This window comes from Petromyzon marinus, chromosome 16, assembly GCF_048934315.1.
Source record: "Petromyzon marinus isolate PM22_M1 ecotype Great Lakes invasive population chromosome 16, UKy_Petmar_22M1.pri1.0, whole genome shotgun sequence".
NCBI lineage: Eukaryota > Metazoa > Chordata > Hyperoartia > Petromyzontiformes > Petromyzontidae > Petromyzon > Petromyzon marinus.
This window is the reverse complement of record NC_133682.1, coordinates 15258298-15278631: the sequence shown is the minus strand read 5'-3', so window position 1 is coordinate 15278631 and position 20334 is coordinate 15258298. Positions and strand designations below refer to the sequence as shown.

General features: G+C 47.5%; 1 protein-coding gene across 11 annotated transcripts; it reads right to left on the bottom strand.

Moving 5' to 3' along the window:
* Positions 1 to 945: 945 nt before the first annotated feature.
* DNAI2 (dynein axonemal intermediate chain 2) lies at positions 946 to 20036 on the bottom strand. Of its 11 annotated transcripts, none has more exons than XM_032955064.2 (14): positions 19892 to 20036; positions 16183 to 16438; positions 15463 to 15624; positions 14504 to 14622; positions 14142 to 14284; positions 11880 to 11993; positions 9617 to 9756; positions 8118 to 8240; positions 6007 to 6230; positions 5506 to 5641; positions 3929 to 4075; positions 3263 to 3499; positions 2288 to 2329; positions 946 to 1710 (listed from the first exon to the last, which is right to left on the bottom strand). In XM_032955064.2, the coding sequence occupies exons 2-14, from the start codon at positions 16363 to 16365 to the stop codon at positions 1702 to 1704; spliced, it is 1779 nt and encodes a 592-aa protein (XP_032810955.1). In that variant the 5' UTR covers positions 16366 to 16438; positions 19892 to 20036; the 3' UTR covers positions 946 to 1701. The 11 variants fall into 11 exon arrangements, with proteins under 11 accessions (XP_032810955.1, XP_032810957.1, XP_032810961.1 ...); XM_032955066.2 differs by having other exon boundaries at positions 19879 to 20019; XM_032955070.2 differs by having other exon boundaries at positions 946 to 1676; positions 19892 to 20016.
* Between the last annotated feature and the right edge of the window lie 298 nt (positions 20037 to 20334).

Genomic DNA, 20334 nt, shown 5'->3' with positions numbered 1-20334 from the left:
TCTAGAAGGTGGGCGGGGCGAGGGGCGGAGCCAGCCCCAGCCCAGGCCGATATAACGGGTGCCCCATGAGGGGCTCGGGGTTCTTCGTGTTGCTGGTGATGAAGATCCACGTCGGGTAAAAGAAGCCTCTAGCCACGCGGTCCGGGACCCAGCTCGTGGTCCGGGCCGGGATAGCGAACCGTGTCTAGTTCTGCCATAGCGCGTAGGTTGTGTTATGTTATGATGAGTTGGTGAAATAAATAGTGTTGCTCCCAAAACAATGTCTGCGACTCAGTTGGACTCATTACACATTGATTTAAATGCATGCCTATAAAGGGCTCCATACTTCAATAGGGATTACCATTGGTACGCTATTTTAATACACAATGGACAGGAAGAACACTGCCAAATCGCTGCGCGTGACGCTAACGTTTTTTTATAAATAAATAAATGCGCCGTTTAAAAATAAATTTATGCAAACCAACACACCTGAAGATGACCGTTTGAGTTATGGTCGAAACGTCGTGAGAATTTTTTATTGTTTTATATATATTTTATTATTTTGTTGTTTCTCTTCAACGTGACTTTACCGAAAAAAACTAAGAATATGAATTACTGCAGTCACGAAAGCTTTAAATCAAAATTTAAGATCAAAGGGCTCAACTTTGCGCAAGAGCCGCAGTGTGGTCACCATATCTACACCTCTATATAAGGAACGAAACAGTTATACTTCACAAATCTGGCTATCGCCAGATTGTAAATGTTGTAGCTTGGCTCTCCAACACACCGGTGTGCTGTACTAGTAACGAATTGGTATGTTCTGTTTACGTGACAACCCTTACTAGTTGGCTGTGTTGGGTGGTGGCGGGTTTTAACAACACATTTATATATTTATGCGATCTAACCCAAAAAACCCAAATATTAATAACAACACAGTCGTAAAATAATCCAAACAAATAAAATTCATTCCGTAAGGCACGTACAATTTTTATTCTGTGCATATTTGCAGAACTGCTATAATACATCAGACAGGAATCATCAAATGGACAGCAGATAATACAGGTAAAAAAAGAGTGAACTGGAATATAATGAACCCCAAGGGAAATATCCGGCCAGGTGACCCAGCAGTGGATCAGTGGTAGGTTGAGCTGCTTCCAATTTAAGTCTGGCTGGGGGATAACTCGGCCCATCATCCCTTTAGGGTCACTCAAAATGAATAACCCCTTTGTGGTGAAGTCAACAGTGGTTGTACAATGGAGGGAGTCACCCCTGCCATGGGAACATGGAATTTTCACCACTGGCTTAGGGTTGTAACAGGAGATGAGCAATGCCTATTTTAAGCAGGCAATCATTTTAATTTTAAAAAATCACGGCCAAAAGAGCCACAAGGTGAATCGACATAAATGGATAAAGCCCGTAGTGCAAAAGAAGCCGAGTTTAATGAAAGCAGCCTGAACATAGACACACTTGGCTTGCATAGTACAACTCGAACATAGACACACTTGCCTTAGAATACATAGTACAGGCTTCATTCCCATAGTATGTCTTGCATATTACCAAGTTGAAACTCGAACAACCGCCATAAACTCCAGGATGGAGTGCACGAGGCTATCCCCGCCGATGAGACCGGTGCAGAGCACGCGTCTCGCGCTACCGATCCTGGCTCCACCCTCGGTGCATCCAGTTCCTGGCTAATCCTGCAGAGAGACGACGGCGGCGGCTTCACTCGCACTGCGTCCAGCGGCAAAATCATACGCGTCCACAAGACACGCATTCGACAAATAAAAACGCTAATGGGCCCATCTCCGATTCATTTAGTTCCAATTATTATCCAAAACGCCAGTATAATACATATTACACAACACTAGGTGCATAATGAAAAATTCTAATGAAATTCCATTCTATGTTCATGATGTGTGTATAAAACCGTGTATGAGAGAATTTTTTTTAATTATTACAAATTCATGGAAATTAAATGATATTCCATCTTTTAGGCTCATGCGATCCACCAAAGCTCACTTCCAAAGTGATGGTTTACAGGCATGCATAGCCACCACCACAACCCGGCGAATATCGGTTGCTCTTTCTCTTGTGGGGACTATCATTAGGCCAGGCGTTAGATTGCTCAGCAGGGCTGCGAAAGTAAACTCTGCCTGGAACCTGCCCGTCCTGGTGCCAGCCCAGCAGCTGGCATCACACGAAAGCTTTCGCAGCCACTCGTAACCCTACTGTGCTATTTCTCTTAAGCTTTTGCCACGAACTACTGCAGGCACCATCAATATTATAAAATAAAAAAGACGAGTATTACCTTTTTTCCTTCGTACTCCTCCTCCTCCAGAGCTCCCTTTTCCTGCACAAAACAACATTTGGATGTTCTCATTCCAATAGTTTACGTAAACAATAAATCAATAAAAGCCCCTGGCAACTTACAATCTGTAATTTTTCCATGAATCGCACTGCAGTGAATGGCATTACTGGCGGTGCTCATTTCAGCCCTGACCCAGTAGTGGAAATTCTGCATTCCTTTGGTGGGGGTGCATCTACCCATACTACCACCACTGTTGACTTTTCCAAAGAGTGGTATTGTACTAATTTTATTGACCCTAAAAGTGATGATGGGCTGAGCTGGACCAGTTACACGTTCCCATTGCGAGCTGCCTGCTTCTAGTGCTAGGCCACCTGACCAGGTTATCAAACTGACAAAAGCCACAATGTTTAGTCACAATTAGTGTAAAAGCTGAAACGTTATTGCTGCTATAACTGTGTTCACAACATACCAGCAAGAGCATTAACATTTAATATTTTTCTGGTTAACAATTATCAACATTTGCATATCCACATGGTCAAAGCAGCTACTTTTGAAGGCTGATATGCATTTCCACATGGGTTATTCAACAGACTCTTTAGCCAAAAAGTTAATGGCTCCTGCCAAATAATAACCTGAATTCTAACGTTAATACAGAAACATGGGCGGCAGAGTGGTGGCGCTGTGGTAACACTCGTCCCTCACAGTAAGACGTTCCTGGGTTCAATTCCCAACACGGATGTCGTTCTGTGGAGATTTACCATTCTCCCCATGTTCTGCATGAGTTTCCTGTGCGTTGTCCGGTTTCAGAACACAACAACTCAACGCAGAAAGTTACTGGAAGCAGTAACCGAATCTGAGCGCTTCTTGCTGCCAGGCACGAGGGTTACCACCGTGGAACCCTGCCGTCATTAAAAGAGAGCTTCATGCCAAACACGGCAGCATGGCTCGTTGGGAGGCCGGAGGCTTTGCCGGTACCTGCTCGTCGTCGCCGTGCCGACGGCTCTCCTTAGCCGCGTGACGGCTGCGCTCCTCCTCGATCGCCTGGTAGAAGTCACGCTCGGCCCGCGCCACCAGGTCGTGGCGAGACTCCTCGGCCTGGCTCTCGCGCCCTTCGTCGTCACGTCCCTGCTCCGAGCGGCCCCTCTCCTTCAAACGCATCTCCCGGTGTCGCGCCTCCAGGATCTTCTCTCGCTTTGTCTCCCGCTCGAACATCTCAGCGTTGGAAGGCAGGCGGAAAAGGCGGCGTTAAACACCACGCTCTACTTCAAACGTCCCCTTTCAAAAATGACACTTTGTCGGCAGCATAATGGCTGGTTTTTTTTCAGCGGTACCCTACAAATCCGTATTCAGTAGGGGCCGATCCATTGTAGGACCCCGCCTAAACCCAGACGGTGGGAGACTGTAAGAGCAGATGTCTGAGGTGCCAGCTGTGCAACTTTTGCAGAATCTGACGCTAGGAGGCCTTGTAGCTTGAGCAGCATTGGCCGTGACAATCTATTTATCTCGACGGACCTTGTAACATGCCATTAGTTCAGGTAAATCGCACGCAAATACTAAAGTGACTTTTCTGTTGAGACGGCTCCAAATGAAAGGAGGTCAAGGGAATCCCCAAACTGTAACGGAGGATGTGGCATCACTTACTGCAGTGATGAGAGCCTTCTCATTGCGCTGCAGTGATGAGAGACCGGAGGAGAGCTCCAGCAGCGTCGCTGTGCCGTTCTGGGACCCACACGCCAAAAACCGCCCATTGTCCTGAATCCGCAGGCTGTGCAGGGGCTCATCGCTCACCTAGACACATAACGCAAGCAATGTCATTCCAAGGATGTACCTTTCCATGCTTCTTTGCACACTTTCCATTTCTGTCCTCCATTGTATTTGACAATGTCCAAGTTTTTGATACGTGTCAAGCCATTAACATGGACTGGTTAAATACGTTCTTCTTTAGGCACGCGGGTACGTTATCCAATGTTAACCCAGTCAATGGAGCATGTCCGTGAACACAGAAAGACGGTGATGTGACACAGTGACCGTGGGCGGGCGTATCACATCGCACTGCGAGTGAAGCACCACGAGGCGCTGCGTGCAGGTGGTGCCAGCTGCTGAAGGAGCAGGGGCAGCGTTCCGGAGGCAGCAGCAGCAGCAGTGGGGATTGGTGGATCACACACAGATGTTGTGAAACCCCTTTCTTACCGGTGGCCGTTGAGAAGGAGCTGTACTCTGGCTCACCAAGCGAAGCGGCACAGCAAAGTGCGGACTAATATCATCATTCAACCTATAAGGGATAGAGTGTTGCCCCTTGCACACTGTGGGTTTTCTCTGAATTGTCTGATTTCCTCCCATTCATATGAACACTCATTAATCGGCTGGAAACATTAATCGATATGCATCTAACGGCAGCAGTTACATTAGGGAAACTAAGGACATGCAGAAGGCAGATTTGAAACATGGTAGGACCAATACTTCTGCCGTGGCTTATCATTATTTTAATGCGGCTGGCTCACACGAAATGTATTTCTCTAAGACGATGGTACTTTGCAAGCCTACTGGCTATCAACAAAGATTTCTTCATGAAGCCATCCATATATACAGACACAGAGCCAATTTCAACCGAGAGGAAGGTTATAGACTCAGCAATCATTGGAAATATGTCATCAACCACTTTGGGTCATGACTTGATTTGTATTCTCTTGTCAACCTCCACCGTCAGCAGTGTGGGCGTGTGGAGCGAGGTGCAATGCTTTGATTGGTGTAGACCTACTGCCGGTGTCAGAGACCTCTCCTACATTAACATTAGCTGCCCCACCCATCTCTAAACCTTTATAAACAGCTCTCTGATTGGTGTAGACCTACTGCCGGTGTCAGAGCTTTCTCCTACATTAACATTAGCTGCCCCGCCCATCTCTAAACCTTTATAAACAGCTCTCTGATTGGTGTTGACCTGCCGGTGGAGCTTTCTCCCACATTAACATTAGCTGCCCCGCCCATCTCTAAACCTTTATAAACAGCTTGCCCTCAGCGGCAAACCTCCCTGTTCCTGATGACGACCGCTTGTGTTGCAATCGAAACGTCGTGATATTTTTATTCACTTTATTTGTATTATTTTATTGTTCTTTTTTTTATCAACGTGACTTTACCGAAAGAACCATTGAATATGCATCTAACGTGTTTGCAGTTTGCATGAGTGCCGCTGTTATAAAAACGGTTATTATTTATACTACCTGCAGAGTGAGAGTCGCATTGTTCTGCTTGAACAGCAGGTCCCACACGTCGAGCGAGCCATCCATCTTGGTGGTAAAGAAGACGGCCGGGCGCACTGGACTCCAGCAGCCGTCGGTCAGGTAGGACATGTGGTACCTGCAGAGAGCCACCGCTTGGCTATTAACGCACAGCATCGCAGGGGCTCGCTGAAATGACCTTTACCCGAATTTTAACTCGAGTTGCCACCTGTTCAGGAAATTGGGATCTGCGTTCGGGTGGCAGGAATTGATTTGTAGTGAGATCTGGTTACCGGTATTTTGTTGAATTTTATTTTTACAATAACCTGCATAGTTTTGATAGACCTAGGCTGACTGGCAGATATGTCTAGGTGCCATCTGTATAAAAGGTGGCAGCCCTAATCTGAACTTTGAGATCGATCGTGACCCAAGTGCTCCAGCCACAGCGCCAGATGGCAGGGAATGAGTATAACAGTAAATACGTGACGGGTTCTTTGCGCTCACTTTGTCCACATGATGGACGAGTCACGGATTTCTTCTGACCAGATGCGAGCGGTCCAGTCTCCGATGGTCAGGAAGTTTTTGGGAAAAAACGGATGGCGCTGCAGAGCGTAGACAGGACCGTGATGGCCGCTGTAGGTGCCCACGATTTTCTCCGCCGGGGTCTTGGCTTTGCGGTTGCAGGACACCACCATCCCTTGCTCTGTCCCCACCATGAACTTGGTGGGCTGCGCGAAACACGGCGTGTCAGGTTAATACGGGAGGATTCCCTCCTCAGACGCCGGTGATCGCTGCAAACTGCATCAAGATGCCGTCGGCTGGCAACATCCAAAAATTGTAGGAAAATGACAATTACTTCAACCGTGCATGTCACTGTGAAATTGTAAGATATTTACTGTTATTCACGTAGATACTACGTGACTTTACCGAAAGACCCAAAGAATATGAATTCCTGCAGTCACGAAAGCTTTAAGTCAAGATATTTACTGTTCTATAAGACGAGGGCCTTTTTAAATTTTAACACGTTATATTTTCCGGTTATTTCCTTTTCAAAGGGAATTTTCAGGGAGAGCCGACTGTGGCAACTTCTCCTGTCTAATATTCCTCATGTGGGCTTCTCCACGTCCATCTCATGCTGCGCTTACCTTTGAACAAACGCGTCCATTGCTTTCATGGCTGTGCTGGCCGAGAACACCGATGTACGCTCACTCCTCTCAATCCTCACTACAACATCAAACTCACCGATCATACTGCTGTCCTCCTGTCTGCAGGTGGTCACCAACTTTTGCACTCGACAACCATTACGGTGTTGTGCTGTGTTCTACTTTCCATTTGGAAAGTTTTCTTAGACTGGGTCTAGTTTTAGAAAACTTAATTTGATCGTGAAAAGTAACATACCGGTTTGCCAAAGATGAAAGTTTTCAATCAGTGCATATTACCTACGATGACATGTAGATCAGAAGAATCTGAAAAGTGCTCAGAGAAGCATGGAGAGGTGCATACTCGGAATTACATTGGAAGTCAGAGATATGAGCATGTGGATCAGAGAACAAATGCAGTTTTAAGACATCGATCGTATTGACTGTAAGTGGGTCTCTGTGGGACACATCGCTAGATGGGATAATGGCCGGTGGATGCGACTGATGAAGGAATAGCAGCAAATGGAGAGAGCGGAATCGAGATGACAACCAGCAAGGAGATGGACCGATGAAATCAACTCATTGGCAGGAGCGAGATGGATTGAGGCACCACAGAACCATGAGGTATGGTGACAGCATGGACATCCTTTCATCCAGCTATGGATCAACCATGGCTGATAATGATGTTACACTATATGATATACATTTGCCCCTATACTATACACTGCACGCTGTCGACAACACTACGCAAGTCACTGGTTTCACTCATAAACCAAAAGTGTGTTTGACGCCCTAAATATTTACCCTGTAAACTATTTACTGCCTCATAAAAAACCGAGACACGAAACGACACAAATGGACGCTGCGATGACGTTGCACCAGGTCACCCTAGCAAATGAAACTCTGCTTGCCTATTGAATTCTCACTGGGCCCGGTTAAATAAAACAAACTCGGAACTTGAAATCGTGCAAATGAACATCACAAAGAATCATGCGACCAGTGATCGGTTAACGTGGCCTGATTACGCCCGAATGAACCCGACACAGCATTGTTGCACATAAGCACCGGTCGCCCTGCTCAAAGTTCTGAGATTTATGTCCAATTAGTACTGCAGTATCAAACTATTCAACCCATAGATGTTAAAATACATAAAAGATGTGCATTGCATGTATACACCTCTCAGCCTTGTCTAGACCACCAGCTCAAAAGAACTGAACGCATGGCTATTGTGTTTTTTGAGGACTCATCAGTGCAGTCGTTAGTGTTCGCTGCTGCCCTAAGTCTCTGGAAGCCAAATATATGGGGAGGGTTGTTACCTTCACAAAAAGGGGATCCATTAACTAGTCTCAAGGCAACAATAATAAAACCCCTTCATTAAATACGCACCTGTGAGTGTGTAGACATGATTTCAGATTTAGAAAAAAACACTTACAATTATAATAGTAACGGATATTATATTCAGTTGGCCTGATGTACCATGGTGGGCTCAAACTCGAGACAGGTGGCTCCCATTGCATTGTCTAAATCCCCTTTCTTGGCAGGGTCGAGCGCGAGGCGTTCCATGGGCTCCGTCATCCTGCGGACGTCCCACCACAGCACCTGCCACACGGACGCCCAAGACATCTCACCCTCCACCCTGGACAACCGCCCACCCGCCCGCGCGCCAAGCCTGTGCAACTCAAGTCGACTACTTATTAATTATAATCATATAATAATTTTCACTTGTAACGCACACAGTATTCGACTCAAGAGGTCCGACGAACTGCAGATAAGTGGGAAATCAGCCACGCATTTAGCCGCCACTAACCATAGCATAAGCTCTGCAGTCCTCTATATATGAAGGTGTTTTCGGCCAATTAATTAGTCTTTACATGTGGGAGGAAACTGCAGCAGCCAGAGAAAACCCACGTGTGCGAGGGAGAAACACTATATCTCAAACAGTTAGAGTCCATATTTTTGCTGTATTGTATTCTCCTGGCAAGTCAGGATACGGCTTCTCCTCGACGCCCATGGGAAGGTAGTTTCACAACATGCGTGCGATCCACCAACCTTCGCCTCCACAGTGCTGCTGGATTACAGCCATGTGCCCGTCTAATATATGACTATATCTTATTAACACAGGGGACTCTTAGCTAAGGGGCAGGGTGGCAAAGTGGTAACACTTGTGCTTCATCCTGGGTTTGATTCCCAACTCGGGCACCTTTTTTTCCGGAGCGTGTATGTTCTCTCCCTGTTCTGCATGGGGTTTCCTCTGGGTTCTTAGTTTACTCCCATAGCTAAACACACACACGCGCGCAATGCTACTGGTATTGGCGAAAACATCCCAAGGATGAGAAATTATCTGCAAATTACTCAATTTGGGTTACATGTAGCAGCAACATCGCCCCCTCCTGTGGAAACTTGGAAGGACCCTCCTGAAAAAGAGTTGGGACTTTCCTGGGTAAACAAGCATCATAATATTTAATAATAAATAACTGCACTAGCCAGGGGAATGCTGAGGTTGGGGGTTGAGTATTTATCCTCAGTCCATGGGTCTAGAGCAGTGGTTCCCAACCATTGTGCATCCACGGGCCCGACTGTGAACCCTCCAAAAACTTCACCGTGCAGTAAAAACCTGGTGTTGTGTGGCACAAAAACCAGATGTGCAACAGTTCCGCGGATTTACCACCAGTGGCCAGCGGACCGCAGCTTAGGATCCACTGTTCTAGATGGTACGTTGAATTTGTGATTATGACATAATCGTCCACCACTGGATTGTGTTTCCTGCAAGGTCTACAAGCACATGTGATCACGATTCACTTCCACTGGCTGTACAAAGAAGCTGGTACCACCAAAGTGTTTGCATCTCAGGTGGTTCCAGTTTCTGGTCTATGCAATTCATCAGTATGAGGAATAACCAGGAACACTTCCAAGTGCAGTATTGTCCACCGTTAGCCTTCACTGACCACCGGTGAGGAGCGAACCGTGCAACATACCTGCCCATCGGTGGAGCACGAGAAGAACTCGGTGCCGGTCTTGGACTGCTGCCAAATGACCTTGTAGACGGGGTCCCGGTGGCTGTGCTCAATGGCCGTGGTCTCCACGGGCTGACAGCCCTTGCGTGTGTCCCAATAGGCTACAGACGTGACAAGGAACGTGGTTTTTATTTTTATTGAGACATTCTGTGACTGTTGAAAGTAATATTAATGTAGGCTTATATTTCCGAGGAATAGTGGCTCTTCGATGATGACTGATGTTAAACTTTGACTGCCATGTGATATCAGTGGCTTTATGCGATTGGCTTCCAGGTCAGAATGCACGTGTGTCCAGCCACACAATACTCGCGACTGTCTGTGATTGGCTGCCAACACTTTTCATATGAAATCAGTGCAATGGGCAAGGACAGCATAACGCCAGCAGGAGACTGCACATGCGGTGATTATCGCAGCACAGCAGCAGTCAAGCGTGCCGGCAAATCCTCTACCTCCACAATGAGGAGCTTCGACTTCAATTGTGCTCATCGTCAGCCTTTAATATATGAATATAAAGTCACGTCTGACTCTACTTTCATAGCATCTATGGCATTCCGCACAATTGTCTGGCTGATAGTAAACATTTTATACACATTGGCAGCCTCCAATAATAGCAGACACTTAGACGACATAACCTGCAGTTATGATGTTATGGTGTCTGTCATTCGGTGCCCTGTGGAATCAGTGGGTTTGGGGAACGGTAGCGAAGTGGTTACCGTACTGCGCTACGAACTCGGAGACCCAAATGCTATTGCTGCTCATGACCAACACCGGTGACGATTATCTTCTGAGCCAGTCCTGCGCCTCCCCTAGGTCTATTCAGCCTCAAATGAGTACCTGGTACAATGTATAAACATCACCACTAGGGAGACAAAGGCAGCCGGACATGGTGCTACGCACCCCTTGCATGCCGTGCCGTCCTTCATAGGTGCTCGCTAACATCACTTGCCCCTACAGTCCGTTAAGGCTATACTGGGGATCTTTGTCTCTGTATAATCGGCTAGCATTGTATGTGCGTCAAATCTGTGATGGGAAATCCCATCACAATAGAAAATTTACGCATGCCGGAACACAAATAGATTTAAACTAGATTCGAAGCTTTCGTGACTGCAGGAATTACTCTTTGGTTCTTTCGGTTAAGTCACGTAGAAAATTAATTCAAATAATAATAGAATACGACGTTTCGGGTGCAACACAAGCAACCATCATCAGGTAAGAATGAATGATAAAACACGGACACGGGAACAGCATAGGCAGACCCATGCAGAGAGAGACACACACAAAGACACACAGAGCGGGACACACACCAAGACGAACAGAAGGACAACGAATCTGTGCCGAGGCCTTAAATAGAGAGAGGGGGGAGGGGCCGGGGCAGAGAGAGGACTGGGGAGGTGGGACCATCTGACAAACGAGGGGATAAAGAGGAAGCAGTGTGGAATTCCAGACCACAGTGGCTGGAGGAGAGACAATGGTTTAGATCAAGAAAATCTCAATTTTGAGAAAGAAAACTTTGAAAAATTTAAAGTGTAATGAAATTAACCACAGATGGTCGGTTAACACACAGTTAACGCATAGCCTGGTTGATTAACGTTCTTCCAAAGATTGCTGAATTAGAAGTAAAGTGTGATAAAACACAGACACGGAAACAGCATAGGCAGACCCACAAGCAGAAAGAGACACACAACACAAAGACACACGGAAACAGAATAGGCAGACCCACATGTAGAAAGAGACACAACACAAAGACACACGGAAACAGCATAGGCAGACCCACAAGCAGAAAGAGACACAACACAAAGACACACGGAAACAGAATAGGCAGACCCACATGTAGAAAGAGACACAACACAAAGACACACCGAAACAGAATAGGCAGACCCACATGCAGAAAGAGACACACAACACAAAGACACCGAAACAGCATAGGCAGACTCACATGTAGAAAGACACACAACACAAAGACACACCGAAACAGCATAGGCAGACCCACATGTAGAAAGAGACACACAACACAAAGACACACGGAAACAGAATAGGCAGACCCACATGTAGAAAGAGACACACAACACAAAGACACACCGAAACAGCATAGGCAGATCCACATGCAGAAAGACACACAACACAAAGACACATCGAGCTGTGCTGATGACAGCTGTATGAACTGATGGCAAATACACGTTGAACGGCCCGCGTAATCATACACGTGCGGTTGCTATGTACAAACCAATCTGGCCGTTGTATGAGCCAGCCACGAGGATGTGTGAGTCCTTCGGGTTGTACTCCAGGCAGACGAGGGGAGACGCCGGCTTCAGAGTGAGTTCCGGCTTATTGGGGGTTTCTGAGCGCAGAGAAAACAAGCATCGTTACCTAAAATGAGACGTGATTGGCACAACATGTTTCAATAATAATAATTTAAACTTGCGACGCGCACAGAATTAGTTCACTCTCGTAGAGAGAGAACACTCAGAGATGCAAAGAGGTACTACAGACACGCAGGAAGGCAGCCACCACATGATTAGCCGGCAGCCCCAATTTCCCTAGTTAAATCTTGACTTAAAGCTTTCGTGACTGCAGGAATTCATACTCTTTTGAGCTTTCGGTAAATAATAAATCACGACATTTCGATCGCAACACAAGCAATCGTCTTCAGGTGAAAAAATACAGCGGGCGGACTGCTGAGGCAAGGAGAAATATAGCGAGAGAGTTACTGCAGCCAAAGGTTATATAGGTTTGAGATGGGTACAACCCAAGGGTAAGTGGGTGGGGCTAGAGATGGAATTTGCAAGTAAATGTAAAATCGCAGAGCTAGGTATACCTCGGCTATTGTGTTGCTAGAGATTAGCATGTCAATGTGTTAAAGTAACCCCACGGTTCCGGTGCTGAAAAAGCCATTGTATTGCTCGAGATTAGAGATTAGCATGTCAATGTGTTAATGTAACCCCACGGCTCCTGTGCTGAAAAAGCCATTGTATTGCTCGAGATTAGAGATTAGCATGGCAATGTGTTAATGTAACCCCACGGTGACGATGCTGAAAGAAGCCATTGTATTGCTCGAGATTAGAGATCAGCATGTCATTGTGTTAATGTAACCCCACGGCTACGGTGCTGAAGAAGCCATTGTATTGCTAGAGATTAGAGATTAGCATGTCAATGTGTTAATGTAACCCCATGGCTACGGTGCTGAAGAAGCCATTGTATTGCTAGAGATTAGAGATTATCATGTCATTGTGTTAATGTAACCCCACGACTCCGGTGCTGAAGAAGCCATTGTATTGCTAGAGATTAGAGATTATCATGTCAATGTGTTAATGTAACCCCACGGCTACGGTGCTGAAGAAGCCATTGTATTGCTCGAGATTAGAGATTAGCATGTCAATGTGAGATGGCTCCCGCAGCAGCGGCTGTGTTAATGAGACATTCAGCCTATTAAACAACGAGCACCACCACCGTATCGAGGAAAAGGGAGCAGCAGCTATGTTAGTGAGACATTTATCCTGTTAATGTAAATACATTTAACAAGGTAATGTAAATCAGTCGGAAATAACTGCTAACATACTGTAGGCAGGTAGGATGGAAGCATCACAGCCAGTGATGACTTTACCTGGTTAATAACGTCCTTCCAATGATTGCTCAGTTTGTACCCATCCTCTCGGTTGAAATTGTGTCTGTGTTTATATATCTGGATGGCTTCATGAACAAATCTTTGTTGATAGCCAGTGGGTTTGCATAGTACCTTCGTCTTGGAGAAATCTATTTCATGTGTGCCCACGGCGTTAAAACGATCAGCCATGGCAGAGGTGTTGGCCCTACCGTGTTTCAGATCTGCCTTATGTTCGCGAACACAGTCCGAGACATGTCGCCTAGTTTCCCCAATGTAACTACTGCCGCAGACACAGCTTAGTTTGTAGACATCGGGGTATTGCATGTCAGGGATCACATCCTTCACAGATGTGATCAGATCACGAATTGTATGTACTGTGTTGAATCGGACCTGGATCTTGTGTTTGTTCAGGATATTGGAAATATTTTTGGTGACCCCTGCTATGTATAGCAAGGTGATGGTTTTGATTGGGTCCTCAGGTGGTTCTCTCCCAACGGTTTGGGTGACAGCTATACGGATTGTGCAATCCTAGTTAGGTTTAAAGTTATGTTGTATAACCAGGTGAGAACTCAAGGGACGATGATGAGTCTTGATTGCAAGAATGATCTGAGTCACCAAAATAGAAAAATTAAAAAAAATATGAAATAAAGTTTCAGCAGTGAAGCAAATAGAAATCAGAACCAAAAACAACCAATATAAATCAACGTTAAGTATTTCCTGCAATGTGAGTTGGCTCAGGCAGATTCGTTTCAGACCAATTATAGCAGAATTACAATTAAGTTACAAAAGTATTGTATATGGTGACTACTGTAATAACTTGTAAAGAGCCAAGTATTATGTGGTGGCTGTGGTGGTGGTAGCGGTTTTCTGCAGCTTGCCACTCGCCTATGTCCCAAATGTAGGAGTCGGAGCTTGTGCCCGACGTGGCCCCTTGGAATTCCAAACAGGAGTAAGCCACTGCCAGCTTACGTCCCGCGTCGGGGTGCCATGACAGGTGCGTGGCTGTTCGTTTCAGCTCATTTGGATCTCTTACAGAAAAAAAGAAAGCACAACATTTAAATCTGTGGCAACAATCTTCGGCAATGTCAACAGAGACAGGGTGTATGTTGAACTTATTTCGCATCGTACGCAGCCAACCGCGCTAATTGGAGAATTTTCCACCAATTATATAATTATGCATGAGAAGTGCTGCCCAAAAGCAGGTCAATGTGAAGACAACAAGAGTTCAGAAAAATCTGGATACCCACTGAAAAACGTTGATTGTTTTAGCAGAAGGCTGCTCCTCCTCCACCTCCACAGACTCAGCCTCAAAGTACTCCTGGTAGATATTGATGGCATTATTCTGCTTCACACAGTGCTCCATCATCTACGGATGAACAACATAAAAAGACAAGGTTGCACTAATTACCCTAAGTGTGCACGCAGCCCTTGGTAAAGTAAATTGTGTTCTGGAAGCATGTCAGCTATTTGATTTTATTAACTCATTATTTGCATAATTCTAAGGAAGGTTACAGATTGTCAAGTGATTCATAGACTGACTTAACAATATTCTTGGTTCTTTCGGTAAAGTCACGTAGAAGGGAAATAATAAAATAATAAAACAATAAAATTATCACGACGTTTCGATTGCAACACAAGCAATCATCATCAGGTGTGAAAACCACAGCAAGAAAACTTTGAAAAAACCGCCACTTTTTTCAAAATTTTCTTGACGTGGTGTTCCCAGATAATGATGATTGCTTGTGTTGCAATAGAAACGTCGTGATAATTTAATTGTTTTATTTCTATTATTTTATAATTTCCCTTCTACGTGACTTTACCGAAAGAACCAAGAATATGAATCCCTGCAGTCACGAAAGCTTTAAATCGAAATGTCATGGTGATGTAAATTAACAATACAAATAAGCAATATCCCTTTTCTTTTGTGGGCCTGATACTGGACATAACGATCCATTTCCGATTGTCCACATATGTGATAATAAACAATGAAATCCAAAATATACAAAGTAACACAACAAAGTAGGTAATCTAAACTTTTAAACAAATCATCTGATGCTTAACCTCATTCGGTTTGTTTATTGTGTTAAATACACCATAATTTGACACACTCGTGACAATTTTTTAAAAAGTCGGACAATAAATTGCAACGTTCCACAACCATCGTCCCAAGTGAGTGCAGCATCTTTCGCTCGCATGCAACGCTTACAGTGCCTAAGTGTGTGATGATATTGACGTAATTTTCATCCTTCTCCACTTTCTTCCGGTAGCGAATGGTCTGCTCTGCTTCCTGCGGATTGACATCTTTTGGCCAGCCACCTTCCACGTGGTTTACACCCTTACTTTCTGTGTCAAAGCGTTCCGTGTTCACCTGTGAGATGAGATAGAAAGTGCCAACAATTTTACAATGACAATCGCAAGAAAACCACAATTCTATCTATAATCGAAATTTAAATACTTTTCATTATGCCCCATACAGTAGGCCCGAGCTTCTCAAATTATTTAATTTTACATCACTTTCGAGCTTGCTCGATCTGTACGGCACACCATGTGGGCCTGGGTGGGTGGGTGGGAATGCATTGTAGCTAAGAGGGGGTTGAGAGGGCCGGGGGGTGGGAGTTGACGGTCGTGTGCCACACTGCGCATACATACGTACGTAAGTAAGTTGAACTTCTTTCGCACCGTACATAGCCAATCGTGCTATCGGAGGTGCATACGTGACCAATGGCGAGGGGAGGGTGCAAGGCGGGGGCTGGATCGGCCACTGAATGGCACTTAGCGTTCGTCTGTCCTCGCTTGCCTGTCCTCGAATTCCGAAAATGGCGTGGCACACCTGGTGCTTTGCCGCGGCTGCACAGCGGCTGGGAAGGGACTACAGCCGGGCAACGCAGCAGAGCGGCACTTGTGAAATGCGAATGGCTGCACTCGCCTCGTGCTCGGACATCTCCTGTACGCACTGCACTCCTATGTCACACGGGTTGCGAGGAATGTAGTCAGCGGCCAGGCTCGGATCGGGCAGTATGTCAACGTGCAGCTCGGCCGGGCGGTCAGAGAAGTTGCATTGGCGTCCAAACTCATTGCGCTTCTTGGTGTACACGTACACAATCTCCATCTCCACTCGTTGTGTCAAGCCGGCCTAATAAGCGGCACCCAGTGACTACCACGATTCCGCTTCTGTTTCTAACCTGCAGAGAAACAAAAAGGGTACAATGAAACATTAAACTTCTTTTTATTACTCAAGTAAACTTTTTTTTCATTTTTTACCAGGTAAGGCCCACTGAGCTATATAGTTATTTTAAAGTGACCTGGCCACAAATGATGATAGCTCAACAAAGTGGCTTATAATCACGTGGAAATATATATAGCAGCCAAATACTCTAAATGCACGTTTCTAAACGTGGAGGGAAAGAGTGGAGAACCCGGAGAAATAACCACGCGCCCACGGGGAGAACATGGAAACTCCAAATATACAGCATTCAGCGTCGGGATTGAACCCACGCTTTCCTCCATACCATGCGAGGTCGTTAACACCTCCCCACCGCAGCACCCATTAACATGTAAATTCAATGCACAAGTATTGCTATTAGTATAAGGGACAAAGCTGGAATTGCTACCACCTAAAGTAGCAAAACTTTAGTCATACCGATGTATTTATACGGCGAGTACGAGTGAATGACTTGATCACTCACTAATTTCACATGGTTCTCACATCATTCACTCACTACTGCTGTTCACATAAAGAAATTGAGACCACTCTAGTCATGTCACCTCAGCTGGTACCGACAAGTGAGAACATCCGGTCTGGGCTGGTACACGACATGAACCAGTGGCTGGAAACGAATCTCAATCTCGGGGAACAAGCGTGGTTAATGTACGGGAGGCATGCGGGACACTGTCCACATTCAGCACCACCATCTCCTGGCCACCCTCACTGCCCCGCATCTACAACACCCGGGAAGCCCTGTTAGTAACCAAACACGCACCAGACCCTCACATGCTTAGCTTTTATGAGATCCGTGACTTACACATATGTGAGCGGATCATTCAAACAAACACGTGGTGTGGTTGACAATACAAGGGTGGGTAAAACACGTACACAGTGTTCGTGATTGTGGTTGGTGGTGGACACACACGTGCAGGATACCGGCCGTACACCACTAAGTGACGGTGACGTTACCCGCGGTGCCTGTGCCAGGCCAGGTGCACATTGAGGCCACGTGAAGTGTCGAAGGCCGGCTGCCAGGAGGTCATGGAACAGACCCTGGTGGTACCATGGGTTGATGAGACTGAGATGACTTGCAGATGCACAAATCGTGTGCGGTGCACACAGGCACACACACGCACAGGTGATGGACACACACATACGGCGTTGACAAACTTGGACGGTGTGTACACTCGGGTGGTGGACACAGCTGGTTTACACTTCACACGCACACTGCGGGTGGACGCACACAGGGGATGGACACACAGAGGGTGTACAGACACAGGGGGTGTACACACACAGAGGGTGTACACACACAGGAGGTGTACACACACAGGGGGTGTACACACACAGAGTGTAGACACACAGGGGGTAGACGCACACAGAGGGTGTACACACACAGGAGGTGTACACACACAGGAGGTGTACACACACAGGAGGTGGACACACAAAGGAAGTGGACACACACAGGAGGTGGACACACACAGGGGGTGGATACACACAGGGGGTGTACACACACAGGAGGTGGACACACACAGGAGGTGGACACACACAGGAGGTGGACACACACAGGGGGTGGACACACAGGAGGTGGACACACACAGGGGGTGTACACACAGGGGGTGGACACACACAGGAGGTGGACACACACAGGGGGTGGACACACAGGAGGTGGACACACACAGGGGGTGGACACACACGGGGTGGACACACACAGGGGGTGTACAGACACAGGGTGTACACACACAGGAGGTGGACACACACAGGGGGTGGACACACACAGGAGGTGGACACACACAGGGGGTGGACACACACGGGGTGGACACACACAGGGGGTGTACAGACACAGGGTGTACACACACAGGAGGTGGACACACACAACCTGGTTGACTGGTGGTAGTCCTCCCGGGCCGAGTCACCTGACCAAGTCACCTCACCAAGTCACCTCACCCGAATCACCTCACCCGAATCACCTCACCCGAGTCACCTCACCCAGTCACCTCACCCAGTCACCTCACCAAGTCACCTCACCCAGTCGTCTCACCCAGTCACCTGACCCAGTCACCTCACCAAGTCACCTCACCCAGTCACCTCACCAAGTCACCTCACCAAGTCACCTCACTCAGTCACCTCACCCAGTCGCCTCACCCAGTCACCTGACCCAGTCACCTCACCCAGTCACCTCACCAAGTCACCTCACCCAGTCACCTCACCCAGTCGCCTCACCCGAGTCGCCTCACCCAGTCACCTCACCCAGTCACCTCACCAAGTCACCTCACCCGAGTCACCTGACCCAGTCACCTCACCCAGTCACCTCACCCGAGTCGCCTCACCAAGTCACCTCACCCAGTCACCTCACCCAGTCACCTCACCCAGTCACCTCACCAAGTCACCTCACCAAGTCACCTCACCCAGTCGCCTCACCAAGTCACCTCACCCAGTCGCCTCACCCAGTCGCCTCACCAAGTCGCCTCACCAAGTCGCCTCACCAAGTCGCCTCACCCAGTCACCTCACCAAGTCACCTCACCCAGTCACCTCACCAAGTCACCTCACCAAGTCACCTCACCCAGTCACCTCACCCAGTCACCTCACCCAGTCACCTCACCGAGTCACCTGACCCAGTCACCTCACCAAGTCACCTCACCCGAGTCACCTGACCCAGTCGCCTCACCCGAGTCACCTCACCCAGTCACCTCACCAAGTCACCTCACCCGAGTCGCCTCACCCGAGTCACCTGACCCAGTCACCTCACCAAGTCACCTCACCAAGTCACCTCACCCAGTCACCTCACCAAGTCACCTCACCCAGTCACCTCACCCGAGTCACCTGACCAAGTCACCTCACCCAGTCACCTCACCCAGTCACCTCACCAAGTCACCTGACCCAGTCACCTGACCCAGTCACCTCACCCAGTCGCCTCACCAAGTCACCTGACCCAGTCACCTGACCCAGTCACCTCACCAAGTCACCTCACCCAGTCACCTCACCAAGTCACCTCACCCAGTCACCTCACCCAGTCACCTCACCCAGTCACCTCACCAAGTCACCTCACCCAGTCACCTCACCCAGTCACCTCACCAAGTCACCTGACCCAGTCACCTCACCAAGTCACCTCACCAAGTCACCTGACCCAGTCACCTCACCAAGTCACCTGACCCAGTCACCTCACCCGAGTCGCCTCACCCGAGTCACCTCACCCAGTCACCTCACCAAGTCACCTCACCCAGTCACCTCACCCAGTCACCTCACCCGAGTCACCTCACCCGAGTCACCTCACCAAGTCACCTCACCAAGTCACCTGACCCAGTCACCTCACCAAGTCACCTCACCCAGTCACCTCACCCAGTCGCCTCACCAAGTCACCTCACCCAGTCACCTCACCAAGTCACCTCACCCGAGTCACCTCACCCGAGTCACCTCACCCAGTCGCCTCACCCAGTCGCCTTGTCCGCGTCCTCGGCGTCTCCATAGCAACGAGGCTGCGAGGTGTGGAGGGGGCGGGGCCGTTGCCAGACGCGAGGTTTTCCCTCCGTCCCGGCGCGCCCCTCCCACGCTGGGGCTGAAGCCGCTGTTGTTAGAACTGGGCCCTAAATAAATAAATCAACACGACAATAATTTAAACACGGACATTTTTAAGTTGCACAGTAAAGTAATTGCTTTTTTATTTGCTATACAGCCGGATAATGCGACAAATCGCTAACCTTAAACACATTTCGATTTAAAGCTTTCGTGACTGCAGGGATTCATATTCTTGGTTCTTTCAGTAAAGTCACGTAGAAGGGAAATAATAAAATAATACAAATACACTTGTAGCTACTACACTTGTAGTAGCTACACAAGTAGTAGCTACTACTTGTGTAGCTACTATAAGCTACTTG

Excerpts from the sequence above, each read along its gene's own strand:
- DNAI2 (XM_032955064.2), bottom strand. The coding sequence starts at position 16,365 with ATGGAGATTGTGTACGTGTACACCAAGAAGCGCAATGAGTTTGGACGC. Across the intron at positions 14,285-14,503 it reads AAAACAATCAACGTTTTTCA|AGATCCAAATGAGCTGAAAC; the intron begins GTGGGTATCCAG and ends TTTTTCTGTAAG. Across the intron at positions 3,500-3,928 it reads AGAAGGCTCTCATCACTGCA|ATGTTCGAGCGGGAGACAAA; the intron begins GTAAGTGATGCC and ends TCCAACGCTGAG.